This window comes from Emydura macquarii, unplaced genomic scaffold (assembly GCF_026122565.2).
Source record: "Emydura macquarii macquarii isolate MOO-44397 ecotype Brisbane River unplaced genomic scaffold, CSIRO-AGI_Emac_v2 contig_2473, whole genome shotgun sequence".
NCBI lineage: Eukaryota > Metazoa > Chordata > Testudines > Chelidae > Emydura > Emydura macquarii.
This window is the reverse complement of record NW_027132610.1, coordinates 40,703,470-40,727,660: the sequence shown is the minus strand read 5'-3', so window position 1 is coordinate 40,727,660 and position 24,191 is coordinate 40,703,470. Positions and strand designations below refer to the sequence as shown.

The 24,191-nt window shown below is 41.4% G+C and overlaps 1 protein-coding gene across 3 annotated transcripts in view; it reads right to left on the bottom strand.

Moving 5' to 3' along the window:
* SCEL (sciellin) overlaps positions 1–24,191 on the bottom strand; it is a 180,103-nt gene that overhangs the window by 24,927 nt on the left and 130,985 nt on the right. For all 3 annotated transcript variants that reach the window (XM_067563275.1, XM_067563274.1, XM_067563276.1), the window contains exons 10-12: positions 22,475–22,510; positions 20,421–20,492; positions 3,799–3,867 (exon numbers count right to left, since the gene is read on the bottom strand). In XM_067563275.1, the coding sequence (XP_067419376.1) occupies positions 3,799–3,867; positions 20,421–20,492; positions 22,475–22,510 (177 nt within the window). The remainder of the gene's footprint in view (positions 1–3,798; positions 3,868–20,420; positions 20,493–22,474; positions 22,511–24,191) is intronic.

Sequence of the window (24,191 nt, the reverse complement as noted above, 5' to 3'; positions counted from 1 at the left end):
TGTCATCACACCATTTTCAATTACTTTTGTAATTTATTTCAAAACACCTGTCAGCAAGTGTGTCTGTAACAATACAGACAACAAAAAAGATTCAGGAAATTTTTTTGACAAATAGATTCCTTCCTAGGCACATTAGCACATCGATATAGCTCCACGGTGAGCAAGAGGGACAGAGCCTCACACGCACACCCTGCCCCCTCTAATCCAGGTGTGGGGCAAGCAGGCATAGCCTGGCAAGATCCAAGTGCAAAGGGGCTTAGTGTGGGGGGATCCAGGTGTGGGGTGAGTGGGTTCTGTGTGGGACAATCTAAGTGTAGGTGGCTTGGTGGGGGCTCCATGTGTGGCAGGGAGAGGATCTGGATGCACAGGGACACACTGGGGGGGGGGAGGTTCTGTGTGCAGGGGGGTCCAGATGAAGATGGTTGGGGCTCAGCAGGAGGGGCCTGGATGTGGGGGGGATGGGGTTTGGCAGTGGGATCTGAGTGCAGGGAGCTCAGCGGAGGGGTCTGGGTGCTGAGGGAGTGGGGCTTGGTGGGGTGGGGATCCAGGAGCAGCTGGTTGGGGCTTGGAGGGGTGGTGGTTCGAGTGTGGCAGGCTCAGCAGGAGAGGGTCCGGAGGCAGGGGAGTGGGGCTTGGTTGGGGGGAGGATGCATGGGGATGGGCAGACTGTGGGGCAGCTCCCTATAAAGTGACTCCTCCCCCCCACAGCTGGGGAGCGATGGGGAGAGGAAGCGGGGGGGAGGGGAAATGTGTGGCGCTTCCTGTGATTGGGAGAGGTTCTCGGGGTGGGTTTGACCCAACCGCAGCCCCGGGAGCAGCCCGTGCAGGAGAGAAGGAACTCCCATCCCACCCTCCCCAGCCCAGCCCCGACTAACAGATTGAACCCAACACACGGTAGGAGCCACTGCCAGGGTGTCCCCAACCCTGCCCTCCCCCACTCTGGGCTCACCACAATCGCTAGCAATAGCTAGCGAGAAGGACAGAGATCCCAGCCCTTTCCCCTGAGGGGATGTTTTACATTTCCCCTGGCTGCTCCCAAACCAGACACAACTTTCCCCATCCCCTGACGGCTGCCCAGAAGGGGCACGTGAATCAGATTTTCTGAGGGGAATAGTAAAAATCTGTAGGGGACGTTAATTCTGCATTTATGCAGTAGTTCAGAATTCCCCCCGGAATAAAATTTAAGTTTACTTTCCATAAAATTACAGCTGGTTGGAAAACAGAATTTCTGTTCCATGGAAAATTCTGACATGTCAAAATGTATTTTCATTCCAAATCAGAAAGAAAAGCTGAAATTTTAATATTTCTTGCAGAGTGAAAATTCCAAACAAATTCTGATTCTGAACTATATTTAGTTTCAGTAACCTTGAATCACTTCATTTCAATAATGTTGAAGCAATATAAAATATATTTATTATAATAAAATTCTGGTAATAATAAATGTTGAAATGAAGAGAATCAAAATGAAACATTTTTACCTTATTGAAATTTCCTATTTCGACATAGTCCTGAAAAATGTTTCCATTTCAGTAAACGCATGTTCTTGTGTAAAATTTTTGGTCAAACACATTTTTAACCAGCTCTATCTAAAATCAGTCCTAACATTCCTGTACATTTTAATTAGGTTAATATTACTTGAAATTCATTACTTGAAATTCCAGTAGCTACACACTATATAGTTCTATCTTCAATCATCATTTAGTGAAAGATAAAAACAAAGGGCTTTGCAAAAGTTCCTGTTGTCATTTGTCAGCTATGGGATTCACTTTGAGATTACCAAGATAGTGACTTCTTTAAGGATGAAACAAAATTAGCACAAGGGAGTCAGAGGACATTCAACATCAATTATCTAAAATTATGCATGAGCTATTAATAAACATATAATCTACATATTCTTCTAGAATGACTGATAAATTTAAATTTGTTATGTCTGTAATTCTGATATGTTTATGGAAAGTAATACAGTGTTGCCACCTCTCACTATGTTACCACAAGTCTCATGATAGTTAATGTTTTTCTTAAACCTCCAGATCCTGGATTCATTTGATTATGTGAGAATCTCAGCTTTCATTAAAAGAAAAGTAAGTTTCTAGCCCCTGGTTGTAGAGAAATTCTTGAAAACGTAAATCCTAAGCATTCAAAAACCAGAAGGCAGATTAAAGGAACCCAGTATTTGTTATATTTGTTATATTTAAATCATTCTCATGATTTGGGAGGTCTGACTCATGGTTTTTGAATCCTTGGGGTTGACAATACTGCAGTACCTTGGCAGATGGTGAATAGGGACTTCAGAACTACCTAGCTTCAAGTCAGTGATTTTTTTTTCTTTTTTAAAAGTAAGTGTTAAGATATAAATAAGATCAATATCTGGACTATATAAACATGTATTCTTACTGCTGTTTCCTTCATCTTTCGTTTCCTATTTCTTCTAGTTGTTTCTAACTCACTTGGGGCCTGCTTCAAAGCCTATTGAAGTCAATGGGAGTAAGGCACCGGTTCTATCTTGTCTTAAGCCCTGATCCTGCAATTGCAGACATGTCAAATGTCACAGATCTCATGTGACACTAATGTACACAGGCAGACCTTCATGCATTCCTGCATGAATGTCACACATTCAACTGGGCTTGGAATGTTACATATTCTAAAAAGCAGGAGGGCTTGGACTGGTGCCACCACAGGGGCTGCTGTGGCACCTGATGAGGCATGCAGATGGCCTCTCGGCTGCTCTCAAATCTGCCCTGCAGGGTTCTCAGACCCAGGGAAAAACAGGAAAGGGAAGAGGTCGCACCGGTGACTTGACATGAGTGCCCCCAGGCAGGAAAGGTGGGGGGCTACTGAAGATGTGTGAAGTGACACTCACGGGGTTGGAAAACAAGGCATGACCTACGGAAGAACAAGGGAGGACAAGGACTACAGGGGGACAGGAAGTAAGGGAGGAGCAGGAGTTCTTATGGGGAGGAAGAGCAAATGGGGGGAGAAAGTGGATGGACAGAAGAGGGACAGGGGCCTGTAAGAGGAAAGCAACTAATAATGCTAATGCCACCGTGTAGCCAGGTTGCCAGTTCATAATTTTATCTACATCTCCTGATATTTGGTGTTTTTCTTAAAGCTGCATCTCATTGAGTCATGAGATTACACAAAATTCTCAGTTTATCCCCACCATTGCTTCGTGACTTGATCCCTGAGACAGAGCATTGGACGGTTTCTTTTAAAAAAAAAAAAAGAAAAAGAAAAGATGTATTCAAGAACATAGTGCAGGGGAAAAGAGGGAATAGGATGTATATGACTATTATTTTCCATACAGCTGTGATTCTTAAACTGTTCTCCAGGGAGAGCTCGCAGGTCACATGACTCCAACTCTCCTGCTTGTTTCCAAAATAATAAGAAACATAAAAAAGCCAGCTAAAGCACAATTAAATACTTTCTGACTACAGTATTACTTTTCCATGTAATTACTTTAGTTGCCACACCAATGTCATTTGCTCATCAGTGAGAGAGGAGTTGGTCTGAGCAATCAGGAACGTTTCAAGAGACAGTCTCACTATTAAGATGAAAGATAATTTTCAATAGTGCCTGTGTAACTTAAGGTCCTAAGTCCCATTGACTTTCAATGAGACTTAGAGCTTGTCCACAAAGCGCTGCAGTGCCTCGTTCATATTGATGTAGTCCCATTGGAAGCCTAAGTCATGTATATGTTTTTGAAAATTTTACCCAAGGTCTGCAATATAAAGAATTTTGGGGACTCCTGCCTCATAAAAATTGTATCGCAATTTTCAATAAACTGTATGTCGGCCCTACCTTGTAGTTCTCTCTATTGTGGTTCTTTTTTCAGCAACAGATATGCCAGTTTTTGTCGGAGATCCCTGCCTATAAAAAATTAAATGTTGTTAATATAGTTATAATATATTTTATATAAATATATATAGGCATCCTGCTCCAAAGAAGCTCAATAAAACAGTCAGAATACTACAGTTCTTTCTGTGTTATTAGGGGCAAATGTTCCAAAGACTCCAATGCTTTCCTATTAAATATTGCATAGTAGGTAGGGACATTAAAAATATAAACAAAATAGATTGAAAAATTAAATTAACACATATTCTAGAAATCCCTATTTTAGGTACTTTAGAGCTCAAATCCCTGTACTAACTGGGTACCAAATACAGTATTTAAGAATAGCATAAAAATATATTCAGAAGTGGGCTTTATTCTTGCTATTTTAAGGGATGGCCGTGTATAAACTGGTTGGTTTTTTTTCTTGAAGTCACAGCTTTTCTGTGTTTGAGTTTTTTCCATGGTGGCTGACATTTCTCTGTTAATAGGGAAGAAAAAACTGAATTAAAAACATTCCAGATGTTGAACCTGGGTTTAGATAAATTTCAAAATGTATTTTAAAATTCTCTCTTTTTAGCTAACTTGTACTCCCAGACAATGTCCAGAAATTTCAGATAAATTCGTTCAGATAACTTATCCTTTACTCTTCACCCATGCTCCCTTAGAAATCTTCACCCTAGTGCTTTCAAGCAGATCACTGACAGAGCAGGTAGGTGAGATCAGGCTGCAGCATGAGAGGAAGGATGTTTGTGCGGGGAGAGGGGAATGGCAGTATGGGCTAAGAGGAGAAACAGTTCAGAGAAACACCATTTCTTTGGCAGGATAAGTTATTTTCATCTGGAAATCATGACAATAAAATAAACTTCTTGCAACTCTCAGACTACTTCCAATATTTTAAATTAATCCCAAGTTTACTCCACTGTTATATTTTAAATAACTACTTCCTCAGCCAACTGCATTTTTTCTGTATAAGCTATTCTCAGTACACAGGGGAATAGAATATTGATTGGCAGAGAGGGGCTGGTGTAATTTCATTTCCCGTCTAAAGGAGCATTAAAAAAAAAAAGAGGTTTTTCTTCTGTAATAAAATATGAGTTCTGTACTGTATATACACATCCTGCCAACTACTCTGATTCATAACACAAAGTTAAGGAATCCTAATAAATGTTATATGTTTGATCTGCATTCTGAAGTGAGTGCTCTGTTTGGCTATGGTTCTGCTTGAATAACACTTCTGCCATAAAATGTAAGCTGGAGGATATATTACACTGGTAACACTTCCTCTCTCATGCAGCATCTGCTTGGCATGATTAAAGTAAGTAATCAATACTGACCTCTTGTAACTTCCTGTAGTGGAGGCAACTGGTTGCTGAGAGGATAGGTAATAGGCTAGATCTTCTAGGTCACTAGTACAAATACCACTCAGCTTAATAGCAACTCAAGTTAAGATTTGATGGTTATTTATAGTGAGAGAGACATAACATAATGACTTCAATGGGATTACCTGCAGGACAAGTTGGATGAATCAGAATTTGCAAAACCAGACCCAAAGACTGTCTGCACTAAGCTGTAGATGACAGGGTGATAAACCCTGGCAGCAGTTTACTTTATTCAGTGCTTTCACCATTTCTACAGTAGGATGCAACAGTGAAAGACTGAAAAATCTCAGTGTAAATACTGCTTAAATTAAGAGGGGGATGAACTAGATAATCTCCTGAGGTCCCTTCCAACCCTAATATTCTATGATTCTAAAATGTAACTTGCTGAGTGATGATCGCAAATACTGGGTGAAAGAGGGAAGTAAACCAAATTCATGGGGTTGCTTTGGTTGGTGCTGCATGTGTCATGAAGGCTCCAAGAATTTAGGTCAAGATTTTCAAAAGGACAGGTGTTTATCACTTTCTGAAAATCAGGCTCCTCTGAGGTGTCTCAAGTTGGGCACCTACAAGTGAGTTACCAAAAAAAAACTAGTCATATTTTAAAAATCTTGGTCTTATATTTGTGTGTATGTGTGATGCCATGCTTACATGAAATAATTTATAATCAGTTTATTTTCCAGTTGACTGTGGTGGTGATGATTTCTGTGATGTGGACAACTGGCACCTTTAACAGCACTTCCAGCAGAGTGCTCAAGAACTAAACAGGGAAAGAGATTAAGCTACCCTGTTACTCCTAAAGATGTTCTCTCCATGTCAGAATTGAAGCACATTGGAAAGGCATTATGGAGAAGTTTGTCCTACTGCCTGTGTGACACCTGTTCTGTGGATAAATTCAGCACTTCAGTTTCCAAGGCTGGCAATCCAGCTCCTTTCACAAGTGTTGAACTCACTTGACTTTTTTTTTTAATTTGCTAAAATGTCTTTAAAAATTGATAATGAACAAACAGAAAGTAAAGGACTGGAATCTGAAATATGTGGGGCTATGCAAATCAGTTTAGGCAAATCTGGAGAAATTAAGTGTCTTCTGAATATGTCAGGGCTTCTGTTCGTGTGATGGATGGACACTGACATTCTTCAGAAGTGCTTCCTCTACAAATAACATTTTCAAAGAAGGCCATTACACATCACTGTAAACATTATGTCTCAGGGTGGTATTTTTAGTAATGGTATAAGAAGCTGGCAGGTCAGGCTTCCTGCCAGTATGAGGATATATTGTATACCGGACAGTTCAAGTAGGTGGTAAATATCTGAATACAGCATTAGGATATAACTGGGATTATTTTACTACTACATGAATATATGCCCCAGGTGCAATAGAACATATTTTTGTCTTACATAAGACACACATGGTACTAGAACAACAATACAGATTCAATTATCAAGCATTTTATACAAAAACATCCCATGTTTTATGAAATAAAACATTTCTTACAGCGAAGGAAAAGCATTAAGTCTTATGTTACCGACCATGCATGTTCTTGCCCTCCACATTCTGTGCTGAGGGTAGATATAGTATTGAGCGCCTTCCCTTGCTAAGCACCCACACGTAGCACAAAACCTGTTTCTCTCTCCTACCCCATCCAAAATGAGATTCTTCCTTCCTCAGCCCTCCCATGAGCTCTAAAAAAAGAGTCCCCTTTTCAGCAGCTGGGAACCACACACTTCTAACTGCTAATATTCACTCATCAGCAGAGTCACTGTGAGCTTCACACCACAAACTCCCAGCCACGAATCTCTGCTACTGCCACCTGCTACTTGTCTCTTCCTGATCCTTGGTGTGAGGCAGGATTTGGGACCTGGCAGCAGGAGTTTTCTAGCCCAGTTCACTGGAGATAAAAATCTAATGCTTTCTAGTCCTTCTGCTTTGTCAGATGTATCAATGAAGTCTCTCACTCACTTAGCAGACAATAGTTCTGTACTTCTGGCTTAGCTGCTGACATCAGGTCACCAAAAAGCAAAATACAAATGAATCCCATCCAAACGCATCTGTTTCTGGTCTTGAAAACATCCAGAAAAGATTTAAATGTCTTAGAAACAGCAGATCCATGCACCATGATTACAAAAATATCTTTTCTTTTATCAAACAAGCAGTTGACTCCTTCCTGGTGTTTATACTTGTTCAAAAGTTCTAAAGAAAATTAGCTAGCAAGCTTTCCAAATATAAATAACCCTTTGCTGGGTTAATTTACTATGAACATCCCATGCATGAAAAGTTCCACAACCATAATCCAGAGCTCCCCAGCACATCCAAACTGTGCATTCACTCTGTCAAATCCCAGCCGTACAGCAACACACCAAGTACAGCTCCAGAACTCGCCATGTCATGCCGCAGCTCTCCGGTATGTCTCCGGTGCCTCATGTCACACCCCAGCCCCTCTAGCTGGGGTGCTTCTCTGCCCAGTTGCCTTCCAGGTATAGTTCTGCCTCTTGCCAGAGACATCAGTGGACTCCTTTCTCTCTCATTCCCCAAACTACATCATTTCCCTGTGGCTGAAGCTTTCCGGCTCAGAGAGCCAGCCCATCTCCCTCTGCTGCTCTCAGCTTTCAGCCCTCTCTTGCTGTGGTTTGTCCTGGGGAAATTTGTAGGTATCTTCCCCCCACCTCAACTCTCTTCCTGCTTTCTGGTTGGCAAAAGCAGATCTAGACCCACTGCCCACTAGGGAGCTCTCACTGCTCTCTCCTTCAGGGGCATTGCCTCCCTGAAGCTATAAGCCCAGCTCTGCTCTTCTTCTAAGCTGTCTACACTCCGGATTCTGGACATTCCCACTCAGGACTCTGGGTTCTGAACTTTCTTTCCTTTGGCCTATCACCCATTAATCATTACCAGCGGCAATTGTGCTGTCCTAAGTACACCAAACTAGGGCACCTCTGGACAGGAATGGGAGAGCTGGGCCCAGTTTCATTTAATAGGTCAACTAACCCTGTAACACTCCCCAAAGATGGCAGGAGTGTTGGTGGTCAGAACTCCCAACCCCATCCATGTTTGTTCTACTGCACCTGTAGTCAGATCTGGCTTCACCCCCCGCCCCACTATGTGCCACTGCATAGTTCCCAAAAGCATTCTCACTGAACTACCCAGAATGCCACCCTGGATTCTCACTGCTGCACAGCCATTTTACACAACACCACAAAGTAGGCTGTGGCTTAAAATATTACATTACATTCTTTACCATTTCCATTGTGAGAAAGCTCTGCCTGTATTAACACTTCCATTAATAAAAAGGTGAAGACTATTCTACAATGACTTTCTGCTCCAGGAAGCCAACAACCACAATATTTTTAGAAGACTTGCTGTTATTAAGAGATAAGTCCCTCAGATCTTAAGTCAGTCACTATGCAACTAAGAAAATGTTGACAAAACCCTTGAATACACTTACACTTCAGTAATGAAGTTGAGCTAAAACCTCAAAGACATCTCTGTCCTAATAACATCAGCATAGAAAAGGGCAGTTTCAGGTTACAAAAACAACGACAAATTGCCAGCTGGAAAGTACAAATTCTGGATGAAAAGGAAATGCACCCTGAAACATAGTAATTATTTCAGTATTTGCACTGTACCAAGATTGACATTACGAGCCTTTGAGTGTTGATCGACTGTCCATGGCCCCTTCAACAACCCTATAACAAACTTTGTGGTGTGTAAATGAGAAAGAAATGGCCTTTATTCTGAATTAGGGTGCATTTTCGTCCCTGTTGCAATCCAGACTAATCAATGCCAGGTTTCTTTCAATCCGCCTCAAAGGAGCCGTCATTTAAACTTGCACCAACAGTAGCCAAGGATGAGGAAACTGAAGAGGTCTGCAGCAGACTGTGAAAACCCATTAATACCATGCCAAAAACACAATGTGCTGCTTAGCACAGAAAATTTCAGAGCTAAATGCAGAGGAAAAGGTGCTGATTAGAATGTTTTCAGGGAATATGGACTGAGAAAGATCACTAAAGAAAGAATAGCAATTCATTCAGTTCTGCTTTGAGGATAAGTATGACCTTATAAACAGTACAAGAAATAATGTATTTGGATCTCTTCACATCAGCTCTGCAACGGTAAATCATTTGTATCATTGAGAACAGAAGAGATGTAAACCAGCACCACTAACTATAAAACTCTTATCAGATGCCATCTACACTATAAATGAGGTGCAGAATCTCTCACTCAGTATAAAGTCAGTTAATATGCGGCTTTTTGGCTCTTACTGTGGTGCAAAAAATTCTCACTGGAAAGTTGTGTGTTAATTTGCATAAGAAAAAGCAGTCTTGAAAGTCAAAAGCTACTTTTTATAATCACAAACAGCCTTTTCAGCCAAATCCAGACGTGACCGCAGTTATTAGCACCATACACTGTACTCCTGCTCCAGGATCAATCCTACTTTTTTTAGTAACTAGATACCCAACACACTTATGGATGAGTGGTGTCCCATGTCACATTCTAGTAGTCTGCTCAAGTATATTATCTAGAAAAGGAAGATAAATTAGGAAGACATCAAAGTGCGGCAGCTAGACAGGAAATCTTAGTGATGTGTAACTGGGGTGCATAAGCAGGACAAAAGTAATAGAATCTAGTAAAGGCTTCAGGGCAGAGATGGCTACCATCAAGTAAAAATACTAGAAAAAAAAAAAAGCAGATGAGCACAAGAAATAGCTAACTTTTCTACAGAGAAGCTCAGTGTAAGTATTTGCACTGATGTAACTATGTCAGTGATGGATGTGAGGTTAGAATCATAGAAGAGTAGGGTTGGAAGGGACCTCAGAAGGTCATCTAGTCCAACCCCCTGTTCAAAGCAGGACCAACCCCAACTAAATCATCCCAACCAGGGCTTTGTTAAGCCATGCCTTAAAAACCTCTAAGGATGGGGATTCCACCACCTCCCTAGGTAACCCATTCCAGTGCTTCACCACCCTCCTAGTGAAAAAGTTTCTCCTAATATCCAACCTAACCCTCCCCCGCACTGCAACTTGAGACCATTGCTCCTTGTTCTGTCATCTGCCACCACTGAGAACAGCCTAGCTCCACTCCCTGGAACCCCCTTTCAGGTAGTTGAAGGCTGCTATCAAATCCCCCCTCACTTTTCTCTTCCGTAAACTAAATAAGCCCAGTTCCCTCAGCCTCTCCTCATAAGTCATGTGCCCCAGCCTCCTAATCATTTTCATTGCCCTCCACTGGACTCTCTCCAGTTTGTCCACATCCTTTCTGTAGTGTGGGGCACAAAACTGGATCCAATACTCCAGATGTGGCCTCACTAGTGCCAAATGGAGGGGAATAATTACTTCCCTCGATCTGCTGGCAATGCTCCTACTAATGCTGCCCAATATGCCATTAGCCTTCTTGGCAACCAGGGCACATTGTTGATTCACATCCAGCTTCTGGTTCACCAGGTCCTTTTCTGCAGAACTGCTGCCTAGCCAGTTGGTCCCCAGTCTGTAGCAGTACATGGGATTCTTCCGTCTTAAGTGCAGTACTCTATACTTCTCCTTGTTGAACCTCATCAGATTTTTTTGGCCCAATCCTCTAATTTGTCTAGGTCACTCTGTCTCCTATTCCTACCCTCCAGTATATCTACCACTCCCCCCAGATTAGTGTCATCCACAAACTTGCAGAGGGTGCAATCTACCCCATCCTCCAGATCATTAATGAAGATGTTGAACAAAACCGGCCACAGGACCGACCCCTGGGGCACTCTGCTTGATACCGGCTGCCAACTAGACATCAAGCCATTGATCACTACCCATTGAGCCTGATGATCTAGACAGCTTTCTATCCACCTTATAGTCCTTTCATCCAACCCATACTTCTTTAACTTGCTGGCAAGAATTGGGAGACCATATCAAAAGTTTTGCTAAAGTCAAGGTATATCATGTCCACCGCCTTCCCCACCTACACAGATCCAGTCGTCTCATCATAAAAGGCAATCAGGATGGTCAGGCATGACTTGCCCTTGGTGAATCCATGCTGACTATTTCTGATCATCTTTCTCTCCTCCAGGTGCTTCAACATGGATTCCTTGAGGATCTGCTCCATGATTTTTCTAGGGACTGAGGTGAGGCTGAATGGTGTGTAGTTCCCCAGATCCTCCTTCTTCCCTTTTTTAAAAGATGGGCACTATCTTTGCCTTTTTCCAATCATCCAGGACCTCCCCCAGTCGCCACGAGTTTTAAAAAATAATGGCCAATGGCTCTGTAATCACATCAGCCAACTCCCTCAGCACCCTTGGCTACATTGCCTCTGGCCCTATGGACTTGTGCATGTCCAGCTTTTCTAAATAGTCCTGAACCTGTTCTTTCAGTACTGAGGGCTGCTCACCACCTCCCCATTCTGTGCTGCCCAGTGCAGTAGTCTGGGAGCTGATCTTGTCTGTGAAGACAGAGGCAAAAAAAGTATTGAGTAGTTCAGCTTTTTCCACGTCATCTGTCACTAGGTTGCCTCCCACATTCAATAAGGGGCCCACAGTTTCCCTGACCTTCTTTTTGTTGCTAACATACGTATACAAACTCTTTCTGTTACCCTTCATGTTCTTTGCTAGCTACAACTCTGATTGTGCTTTAGCCTCCCTGATTTCACCCCTGCATGCTCAAGCAGTATTTTTATACTCCTCCCTAGTCAGCTGTCCAAGCATCCACTTTTTGTAAGCTTTCTTTTTGTGTTTAAGCTCACTGAAGACTCCATTGTTAAGCCAAGCTGGTTGCCTGCCATATTTGCTATTCTTTCTGCATATTGGGATGGTTTGTTCCCGCACCCTCAATAAGGTTTTTTTAAGATACAGCCAGCTTTCTTGGACTCCTTTCCTCCTCATATTAGCCTCCCATGGGAACCTGCCCATCAGTTCCCTGAGGTAGTCAGAATCTGATTTTCTCAAGTCCAGGGTCCGTACTCTGCTGCTTTTCTTTCTTCCTTTTGTCAGCATCCTGAACTCAACCATCTCATGGTCACTGCTGCCCAGGTTGCCACACACTCCTACTTCCCTACCAATTCTTCCCTTTTTGTGAGCAGCAGGTCAAGAGGAGCATGGCCCTCCAGCACTTGCACTAGGAAGTTGTCTGCAAAACTCTCCAAAAACTTTCTGGATTGTCTATGCACTGCTGTATTGCTCTCCCAGCAGATGTCAGAGTGATTGAAGTTCCTCAGGAGAACCAGGGCCTGTGATCTGGAAATTTCCGTTAGCTGTCTGAAGAAAGCCTCGTCTACCTCATCCTCCTAGTCTGGTGGTCAATAGTAGAAGCCCACCATGACATCACCCTTGTTGCTCTTGCCTCTAAACTTAACCCAGAAACTCTCAACAGGCTTTTTTCCAGTTTCATACTGGAGCTCTGAGCAATCATACTGCTCTCTTACATACAGTGCAACTCCACCTTTTTTCCCTGCCTATCCTTCCTGAACAGTTTATAGACATCCATGATAGTGCTCCAGTCAAGTCTCTGTTATTCCAATCACATCAAAGTTCCTTGACTGTGCAAGGATTTCCAATTCTTCCTGCTTGTTTCCCAGGCTTCTTGTGTTCATGTACAGGCACTTAAGATACCTAGTCAATTCCCCTACATTCTCAGTATGAATCAGAAGGCCTCCCTTGTTGCACCCTCCTCCTTGTGCTTCCTCCTGGTATCCCACTTCCCCACTTATCTCTGGGCTTAGGTCTCCATCCCCCAGCGAATCTAGTTTAAAACCCTCCTCACTAGGTTAGCAAGCCTGTCTGCGAAGATGCTCTTCCCTCTCTTCACTAGGTGGATCCCATGTCTTCCTAAAAATCCTTCCTAGAACAACATCCCATGGTCGAAGAATCCAAAGCCCTCTCTCCGACACTACCTACCTAACCACACATTTACTTCCACAGTTCGATGGTCCTTACCTGGGCCTTTTTCTTCAACAGGGAGGATAGATGAGAACACCACTTCCGCCTCAAACTCCTTTATCCTTCTACCAGAGCCACATAGTCCATAGTGATCCACTCAAGATCATCCTTGGCAGTATCATTGGTGCCTGCGTGGAGGAGTAGGAAGGGGTAGCTGTCTAAGGGCTTGATGAGTCTCGGCAGACTCTCTGTCACATCCTGAATTCTAGCTCCAAGCAAGCAGCACCCTTCTCTAGTTTCCCTGTATGGAGGGCAGATGGATGACTCCGTCTTCCTTAGGAGGGAGTCCCCAACCACCACCACCCATCTCCTCTTCTTGGGAGTGGTGGTAGTGGAACCCCCATCCCTAGGACAATGCATCCCATGCCTTCCAATTGATGGGACCTCCTTCTGATCCCTTCCCTCAAATGACTCTTCCAAACCATTCTCCACGGTAGTACCCGTGCAGAGAACCTGAAAATGGTTGCTTACCTCTATCTGCATTGGGGATATATGGGTTCTCCTCTTTCTTCTTTTGGAGAACACATGCTGCCAATTTTCTTCCCCATTCTTCAATCCCCCCTGCACTGTCTTCTCTGATTCTTCAGCATGTTGTGCCTGCAGTTCCAAATCCTAACTTCTATCCAGAAAGTCTTCATTTTTCTCAGATGCAACACAGGGTTTATACTTGGGTCTCTAGTCTTTTAACCTTCTCTTCCAATATGGAGACCAGCTTGCCTTTCGTACAGCACATGGTACATCCTGTGCAGGTTACAACAGCTGATCACTCACTATCCCTATTGTCTTCCTTCTAAGAGCCTAAGGGTTTTTTTTGTTTGATCAGAAAATAGTGGTACAACCTTTAATGTGGATGTAGTTATACTAGTATAAAACATCTTTATATCGGTATAGTTTATTCCCTTTTCCATGTGGGTATAAGCTACACCAGTATTAGCATTTTATACCAATATAATTGCACCCCCATTAGGAGAGTTGTACCACCTTAACTATTCTGGTATAGTTAAAGCAGTACAACTTGTGTGTGTGTAGACAAGGTCACAGAATTCCATCAGCCTGGAAGAATTATGAGCTATTGGTTATTTGAGTTTTCATAACAATCATTTGAAAAATTAGGATGTCTGACTTTGCAGAAAGGTTAAAAAATCCAATCTTCAGAGTTGAGGCATGTTGGTAATATTCTATATTATATATTCTCAAAAAATAATACATCATCATTACAAGAGGGAATGAAGGTGTTGCTCTTTTTATGCATTGCTTTTACTTTTTTAATAGGAGAGTTGGCAAAGCATCTTAATTCACAAATAAGAAGATTACAAGAATGCAATATATAGATACGTTCAGATACCATCTAACAGGATTGCCTGACAGGATTAATTACCTCAAGTTACCTGAAGGAGGCCCCAGTGCCCCTCCAGAAGTACTAACATTCAGGTGACCATGCCTGCATAGAAAATACACCATGCAGAGCCTATGACGGCAACAGAAATTTTTTAGTCAGTATTAATGCAGAAAGAAATGCTCAATATGATTCAGCCTATGTTGAAAGTGTCTACCTGAGTCCCACATTTAAATCAGGCAACGAGCTTTCATCACATACTATTAAGTAAAATTTAACTGCTGATTTATTTATTTATGCTGATATAAGCCACTTACTCAAAAACATAGCTCAGCACCATAAGTCACTAAATAAGTACATGTGCAGTCATAAATAGCTAGTGGGAAGAACGCATATATCAGTGTGGAAAACCTACACTGTGCATTGCAAGCACTGCGGCACAGGTCATAACCCACTTTCCATATATGCTGTTTGCATTAAATTGGAACATCACCTTTTGTTTGGCTAGCAACACATTCCTGCCGAAACCCAAGTATTGCCCTATCCATGGTAGCATCAACCTCCGTCTTAAAAACAGCTCTAGAAATGGCAGCAATCAGTGAAAAAAGAAAAAAGTCACTTTTACATTTTTTTCATTGTTTCACTGGATTTCATTACAACTTTCATCTCATATTAAATGGAATGATTATGGAAATGATGGACAGCTAGCTAGATGGAATCAAACCCTATGATTTCTGAAATAGTGGTAATACATTTTCTTTTGAAAAGCAGTGGTTAGGACAGCTTCATTAATGAAAGATGATGAAAACGTCTGCATAAAACAGGCAATGGAAAGCTGGAGTTTGGTCTCTTTCTCCCCACCCCCTCCAAGACAAAAGTTATTCAGGTACTTATGAAAACTATTCTGTGAAGAGTTGCTCTCAAAGTACCCACCTTCATCCACATACACATCAATGAAACATCTTACTCAACTCAAATCTCCAAAAGATTGGCTTGATAACCTCTGCAGTGTTTACAGACAGGGGCACACCACACAATCAACAGGCACAGGATAGTGATAACACAGCACAAATAAGATCCATCACTCAGATCTGAAGGCAAAAGTGTGCCCATATATATTTCCTTTATTACTTACACACTGCCATGTGGGATAAGATAGAAAGGTCCCTGTCTTGAGGAGCCTACTATCTAAATTGTACATAAAACACACAAATAAGTTTTAGACACAATGTAGGCAAATAAAGGCAGGGGAAGAGACTCAATAAAAAAAGTGATATGACTCGGATTGTTTAAAGCTCATGGTTAGTTTTCAGTTTTAATTTTTCAGTGTTAAAATATATATCATTTTAAAATGATATATCTAAATTGAAGTTACTTACTTTAGTTGTGTCAAGTACATGCTGAATGAATGTGAGAGTTAAGGAAATGTTACTGATGTAATAAATAAATATAGCTTCCAGGTTATAGTTTGTGGTAGAAGTGCTGTGAAAGAAGTACCATAAAGTACAGCTGAATAGATTAGACATCTAAAAAGCAGATCAGAACATACTTGTATCTTAAACTATAATTATCAACAGCCGGTGTTAATTAATCTATTTGAATGTTTATAAATTAGAGTAGTAACTGATAGGGAATTTCAGAATATAGACTTTATATAGTATAGACTTGTTTTCCATTGGGGATATAAGCAGGAGGAGACAGAATATGATTAGCAGTAGAAGGCTAAGCAATGAAAAGTAGTAAGATTCTTGGAGGGAGGGGGAGACTTGAAGAAGTAGAGTGTAGCTGTGTGGCTGCTCTATACAGGAGCATAGGAATTGCTGTTCTGGGTCAGTGATCCATCCTGTCCATCCACTATTCTGTCTTGGACAGTGGCCAGTGCCAGATGCTTCAGGGGAGTGGACCCTGTAATATACATTTATGAAGTGACCTGTTTGTAGAGGAAGTTTCTCCTAACCTCAGGTAGTTTGTAGTTGGCTTACACACTGAAACCTAAATACTTATATCCCTTTAAATATGTTATGTTACCTAACTAGAGATGTTCTCATTAATCTTATAATCATTTTTGTGAATTCTACTAAGCTCCTGCCCTCAATGCTCAATTGTGGCAGTGAGTTACACAGGTTAATTGTGCATTGTAGTACTCAGGACAGATGTACATATTATAATTTAAGATAGAGAATAAATGAGCATAGGTTAAAGTTCTACATAAGTCAGCTGACAGTTCTGATACAGAAGATGTCCCCAGACCCACACCAGGTCAATCAACAGCCAAAGTACATCCACCCACTAAAGAACACTTCATCCTCCCATCTCTGGTTCCCACTTTCTTCTCGCTGGTAGTTCCATAGAGTTTACTGCAGCCCTAGGGTTTTGTGTATCTTTGCAAGAGATAGGGAGGTCAAGATACACAGAAGCCCAGTGAGGACAGTGAGGGCCTTATTCCCAACTATACCAAAGTCATGTTGGACACTTTGGCCCAGATCCACAAAGGAACTTTGAGTCCCACTTTTAGGCACCAGTGTGATTCACAAAAACCCCATTCAGCTGCTGCCTTACCCTGTAGTTGCCTACATTTTTGCTGTAAAAGTTCCCCAAGCTTCTGCCTCTGGGCATGGGCACTGCTGCCTCACTCTACGCATCTGGATGCTGAAGCCCCCGTGCAATTCTCAAACTGGGGGGAGATAGGCGGAGGAGCCTACTAGATCAGAACCCATTCAAAATCCTCCTCCTGCTCTGAGTGACAGTATAACTTTTAGCCTCTAGGTGAGTGCACTAATCTGGGATGTGAGACACCCAGATTCAGTTCTCCTCTCTGCCTGAGAGGGAGAAATTATTTGAACAGGGGTCTCCCACCTCTCAGGAGAGCGCACTAACCACTGAGCTATGAGATATTCTGATGGAGGAGGATGCCTGTGTCTCTCAATCTCTCCTGTTGACACTGTTTCACTTTGGATAACTACTTGAAACAGTCACTGGACCAGAGAGAGAGCGAGAATGACTCTAGTCTGAGAGCCACAGATTCCAGTCCCTCTGCTCCAATGACTTTTACATGGCAAACTGCACTGTGGCATTAGCATTCTTTGCTCCAAAGAGAGGTAGCACCTTACAGCCATCTCACCTAATCTCCCTCCAAATGATGCTCATGCTAGCACTGACAGTTTCCACACAGAGCGTTACAGTGCTTCTCAAAAGGAGTGATTTGCCACAACTTGGATCCTATGAGGATGGCAAAGAAAGTCAGGGATTGAATCACTGTAAAATGTAATCTGCAGTATCCAATAGCATACGTGTCTGCTCCAGTTACATGTTTTTGCTAGCGAACACATCCCTCTGGAAATGAAGAGGATTTGATAGCTATCCTGTCCTCATAAACATTAATAAGAATCCATATTTAACCTGATCACATAAGAATGAATAGAACGCTGTGGCCTTGTATGCTACAGAAGACAGAGGCAGATGCATTAAGTATCATATTCCAGCCATTTTAAATGGGGATTCATTCATTAATCCTTTAACATCTCTCCAGAGAAAAACAAAAACCAAATCCAAGTAAAAATGCATTTAAATGTTACAACTCTGAGTAAAATTACAGTTAGGTATTTCACACTTAAGCGAAAATATTACCTTAACCTTATTTTAGCGAATTTCAACATGACTAGAAAATAGATTGACTGTAAGTTTCCTTTGGTGCAGTATAAATATTTTTGCCAAAATCATGGCATGAATGTAGCATTTTTAACAGAAAACAATGTTCTTGTTGAGCATGATTGGATACATACATGTAGCAGAATTTGTAGGTTCATGAAACTGTAGGATTGGTTACGTCAGGGATAAATTTAGCTCTCTGTTTTCCAGACTACTTATAGTTTACATAATGAAACAAATAACTGCAGAGCAAGGTTACCATAGTAACACAGTAGATCAGTCAAATACTATCCCTACAGCTCTCTACCAGAGGAGTAACTGGAATATAAAGCTTGATATGTTAATGAGAATCAGTAGGGGAGGATGGATATGAACTGAATGAGAATGAGGATTAAGGAAGACTTTAAGAAGCCTTTAGAGTGGGGGATGGCTATGATATCCTTAGTTAATGCACTGGTATATTTTATTTTGTAAAATGTCCAAGATTTGTCAACAGGAATGTTTCACTGAAGCATTGCATTCTTCCTAGAGAATTATGCTGCCAGACATCTCTGGGGTGTTTTCCTTGCTTTTGCACTGTTCTAATGTCCTGTGGATTTTACTAGAGAATTCAAGCTAACAGATGCTGTGGCTCCAGATCTCCAAAAATTATACTTTGTTAATCAAATCAATTAAATTGAGTCAATTTAAACTGACTTTAAAATCTGTAGTCTTTTCTATTTTCAATTAAACACAGCAAATGTGGGTTACTTTAATTCTCAGTGCATATCTAAAAGTATCTTTATTGTAATGAATTCACAGTTTTAGCCAAATAGCTGAATTGCATAGTCAGGGCACTATATTATAGGCAAAAGCATAGAGTCAATGTTTGTGCACTATTACTGAATACATTGAAAAACGTACCATTTCCAGTCTGACAAACCTCCCAATTTGCCTGGATTTTAAATAATCCGCATTTCCACATTCTTCATTGATAATTTTTATAGTCGACTAATAAACAAACGTTCATAGAAGCCCGGAGGGGAGGACGGGAAGGATGATGGAGGATGACTGAAATCTGAGGGGAGGAGAATGAGAGCCCAGACTTGGCTCCGGGGGAGGGAGGGTCCAGCACCTGCTACAGCTGACTACTCCAGGTGCCCCCGCTGGCGACAGATCTGCAAGTCCCTCCACCAGAGCTGAGAGCTCTGGGCACCCAGTCGCATGCAGCTCAGAACTCCAGGGCTCCTTCCCTTGGCTGACAACTCCTGCCCCAGGGCCGGAAAATGGCACAGAGGTCTCTGAAAGTCATAGACACCAGGACTTCTGTGACCTCTGTGACATAATCTTCTGCTTAACTATCATCCAGCCTCTTGCTCTTTAAGGTGCTCCCTTGTGGCCAAACATTTGATAATGGGACCCTTGCCCCAGTTTCCTTTTTGGTATCAGTTCCAAAATGTGGCCTGCAGTGCTCAGCCTCTTTTTACAGCTCCGTCCCTTTTGCTGGGTCATTTGAATACCTCCCCTCTCACTGCAGTAAGGGGTCTCAACCCAAGATCTTTAAGGTCCTGTGATGGGCCACCAACCCCTGGTCCTGATGTGCAATATCCCTTGCTCTCTTCTTCATCAGGGAGGAACAAAGAAAGATAAAACAGGAACAGAAATAAAGTTCAGTAGTCTTAAGTTAGGACTGCCAGCATGAATCTGGAGCTTCAGCAGTCCCTGCCTCCTTGATTGTAGGAGCACACCCTCTCCTCTGGGTCCCAGCATGAGGCAGGCAAGGACTGTTTGTTTAGCCCTGGGCTGCTTCCTACATACAACCTTTGCAGTCATCTTCCATACAGACCCTTTCCTGGATCCTTCTGTCTGGAAGTTGATCCATGTAGCTAGCTTCCCCTATCTGATGCTGTAGAACTTCTCTGTGATAGTTCCCCACTTCTCCAGCAGCCACCCTGCTCTCTCTGGGTTGCAATTTTTTTTATCCCAACTGTTGCAAACTAGCCATACAGCAGCAGCTGGGGGAGCGATTGCTCTCTTCATTGACCCTTTAATGTCTGCTGTTGTGTAGGGTCTATGCTTCCCACCATACTACTCCCATTTGACAGACGTGGAAATTGAAGCACAAAAGATGTAATGACTTTTTCGAGATAATGCAGCAAATCACTGACAGAACCAGGATTAAAACTCAGAGTTCCTGGCTTCTAGTCCTAAAGTTGGTCCATACTGCTTCCTATCATCCACAGAACCCACATAACCCATCAAATATTGAGGTCTAATAAATCTATTGGAGTATATTATTCTATCACATTCAGTACCAATCATTTTGATTATGTCTATTTGTAATACCTTGTTCCGGTTTGATTGTCTACAGCTGTTTTTGATCTCTCAGGTGAAATTTGTTCTGATGAATAGTTAGTCCTGCAATACAATGTTAAATATATATTTAATGCATGAGTAAATGCCTGAGTTATATACATTTAATTCCATATACATGAGTTATAATAATACCCATCATTGTATCTTTTAGGTTTATAATTCAGTAATGGGTTAGGTTTTTGGGAGAAAGGACAACTACTTTCCACAGACTTTTTAAATTACATATATACCCACACATAAAATGCTTCTTTGCACATTAGTGCTGTGACCCATATAGCTTTTTGAAAAGCTGGTGTTTCTGGCTTGGTTGTTTTAACATTATGGATTTAGTAATACATTGAAGTTTGTTTCAGATTTCAAAGTACTTGTAGTAATAGAATCCCTGCAGATCTGATATGAACTTTTGCATATAAAGAATAATGTGGTTGGTTTTTCTTAGTTTTTAAGAGTATGTTTTTCTCTCATCAAAATAATAATTGTAGTACCTTTAGCAGACTAAAGCCTTGATGTTGCAAACACCTATACACTTGAATAATTTTCCCATGAGTCAACAGAGCTACTTGTGGGAGTAAAGTTAACATATGCAAAAGTGTTAGTCGGATCAGAAACTAACTAGACATTTTATTGTGCAACAGTGAATGGATGTAACATGAATGTCAAAGTTCTTAGGCCAATGGTCCTCAAACTTCTCTGTGGAACACTTGCTGTTAGTCCACAGAGAGCTGACAGGTTATAAGGTCCTGGTCAGGCCCACTGACAGCAATTCCAGGCCCCAGGGCAGAACAGACAATGGCCCCCCTAGAAAGGGATGGCTCAGGTCCAAGTGGGCTTCTGCCAGAAGATTTTACTTATTTATTATGTGCCATGCAGATTCGGGGGTGGGGGGAACAGAGGGCACTGAGGAGGCGGTATCTGCTACTCAGCTTCCCGGGTCCCTTGAACTTCCCAGGGAGATTACTGATGAGCCCGAGAAGCTGAATAGCAGATACCCACCCAGGAACCTGCATGGCACATAAGAAATAAACTCAACTCAGGGGAGGGGTGGAGAGAGAGAGCAGCAGATAGGAAGATACATATCTATCTTCCCGTCCTCCCAGACCCTTTTAAATCGCCGGTCCCCTGGGCAATTGCCCCCTTTACTCCCCCTGTTGGCGAGCCTGGTCCTGGTTCTCCTTCCTCATTCCCAGGTGCTAAATCACATTAAATTACACTAAAATACCTTAAATACTTTCCTAATATTACTCCTCCCTGTGGGGTTGTCTCTACAGAGATGTTATAAGATCATGAATAGGAGGGAAGGTGGGCTATAGGATTGGGAATTGGAGTGTATGTGGTCCAAGAGACAATCTCTCTATTAAGATGGGTCTACATTATGACAAACTTGAAGAACCTACTGTAATAGATAGACCCAATCCACGAACTTACAGGTCAGTTAAGCATTCTCTCTGTGTGAATTTTTTATTAACTTTTTAAACTAAACAGGTTTAGAAACTGATTTAAACTGATGCAACTCCTTTTTGTGGGCACTCTTAAAGTTGTTTAAGAGAGCCTTATATCAATTTAACTTAAGTCAATTCTTTACTTTAAATAAACACATTTTTCTCATGTAGACAAGATCTTAATTTACCATTTCCCCTCTCATTATTTTACTCATTCCCTCATTTACTCTTCTTCCATTTATTGATTGCGTCCAAAGAGTCAGTTCAACATTGAGGGACACTAATAGTAACATAAACTACAACTGTGGAATTAAAATCAGGGAACAGTTGGGGGGCTGGGAGGGGATGGGTTGTTTGTTTGTTAAACGCTGAGCTGTGTAAATTGAAATACTCTAAAACTATATGAAGGATAATGAGATTTATATTGGTCAGGATGTCCTCTTTGCTTGTTCCTGTGTGATCAGGAAAATTACAGTTAAATTATCTACTGTGATTAGAAAGTACACAACAATATACACAGGACTGTGCTGTATTTCTACACTTAATATCTTAACAAGTTTAATATTTAAAATATCACAGACTTACAACTTTAGCTCTCCTGAATTTTCTGAAGAAGTGATTCTGTAGTAAGAGAACCATAAGCATTTCAGATGTGAAGTAGTAAACACTATTATTGGAGCAGCTCACAAGTGTGTACAAATCTAACCACAGTCTGTCTCACTTTTCCTTCCTTATAAGACAATAATGTTTTCTTAATGTATGACTAATGCATATATAAATCAATATAGATAACATACTGAAAATAAAATAATAAGACACTTCTATCACATATTTATATATTGTTTTTACTTTAGACAATCATGCCTCAATTAACTATTCTCCACAGTACTTACTCAGATCAATGCTTCTTTGATTTCCACACTCAGTTGACAGCCAAAAGCTCAATTATAGTTGAACTGATAAGATACTTAACGTGGATTGCACGTTCGTTTTAAATGTCCTGTAATTAGTGCTTAACTAACATGGAATTGAAATGGGACACTATAGAAATTCATGTCATGTTTGGACATCGTGAGTCCAGAAAAATTCAGAGCAGTTCTTTGGCTCATAAGGGTACATGAAAACTAGTGTATACAGTAAAAATACATACACCATCTTTTAATATTAAATACACCATCTTTAAAAATTAAAATGTTACGGTAAAACAAGCAAGAGTTGGAGTCATAAGAAGTGTCATAATTCAACTTCTTTGTGCCAGTATGCATAGGTTCAGTCAGCTACAATTATTATAGTGGGCTTTAGATTGTATGAAAATGGCAATGGTAGACAATTAAAGCAGCATAAAAAAAACTTATATAGACAAAGATAGGAATTTCATTTTAAAATGCCAGAAACTGTTTGTCTGGGGTTTTATGCAGTGTTTGTTTGGGTGTGTTTGGCTGGGTTTTTTGTTTGCTTTCATGTTTGTTTTTTTGTTCTACCACATAATGCAACTTATTATGGGCACAGTCATGCCATCTCCTCTGTAAAAGGAGGGGAAAAGGAAGTAGGGAGCCTTTCCTCCCATCAAGCAAATAGCAGGGCATGATCACTACATTGCACATAGGTGTGGACTGCTAGGAGATCAGACTATGCTCATGTCTATGCATCATATCCCCAAGAGTACTCAATCAGCTGGTTAGAAGACAGGACTCTTCTATGTTGACTGGTGCATGTCTTTTCTCAACAGCAAACACTAAATGGCAGACAGCAGGCACACATGCTGCTTCTGCTCAGACGGGCAGAAAAGTGCAGCCACAGCCATGAATCCTGCCCTACCATCAGGATAACTGTAGGAGACAACAGCCCAGACTCCATTTCTGCTTCCCCACAGTTACACTAGCCAGGGTAGGATTTGGTCATAAATATCAGATACCCTACACCACAGCAAGTAAATAATATTGTATAGAAGGGTATGACATTGGCTGTAACGTAATTTCTAGAATAGCTCTAAAAGCCTTGTGCATATAGAATATAAGACAATTATTGAAGGTATTTTAATTACATCCCTGCTGAATTCTAGCTTCCTGCAACTGCTGACTCTATGGACAGAGACAAGGTGGGTGAGGTAATATCTTTTATTGAACCAACTTCCGTTGGTGAAAGAGACAAGTTTTTGAGCTCCACAGAGCTGAAGAAGAGCTTGAAAGCTTGTCTCTTTCACCAACAGAAGTTGGCCCAATAAATGATATTGCCTCACTCACCTCATCTCTTTCATCTCTTGAGAACAACACAGCTACAAGGACCTTATGGATCCTCACAT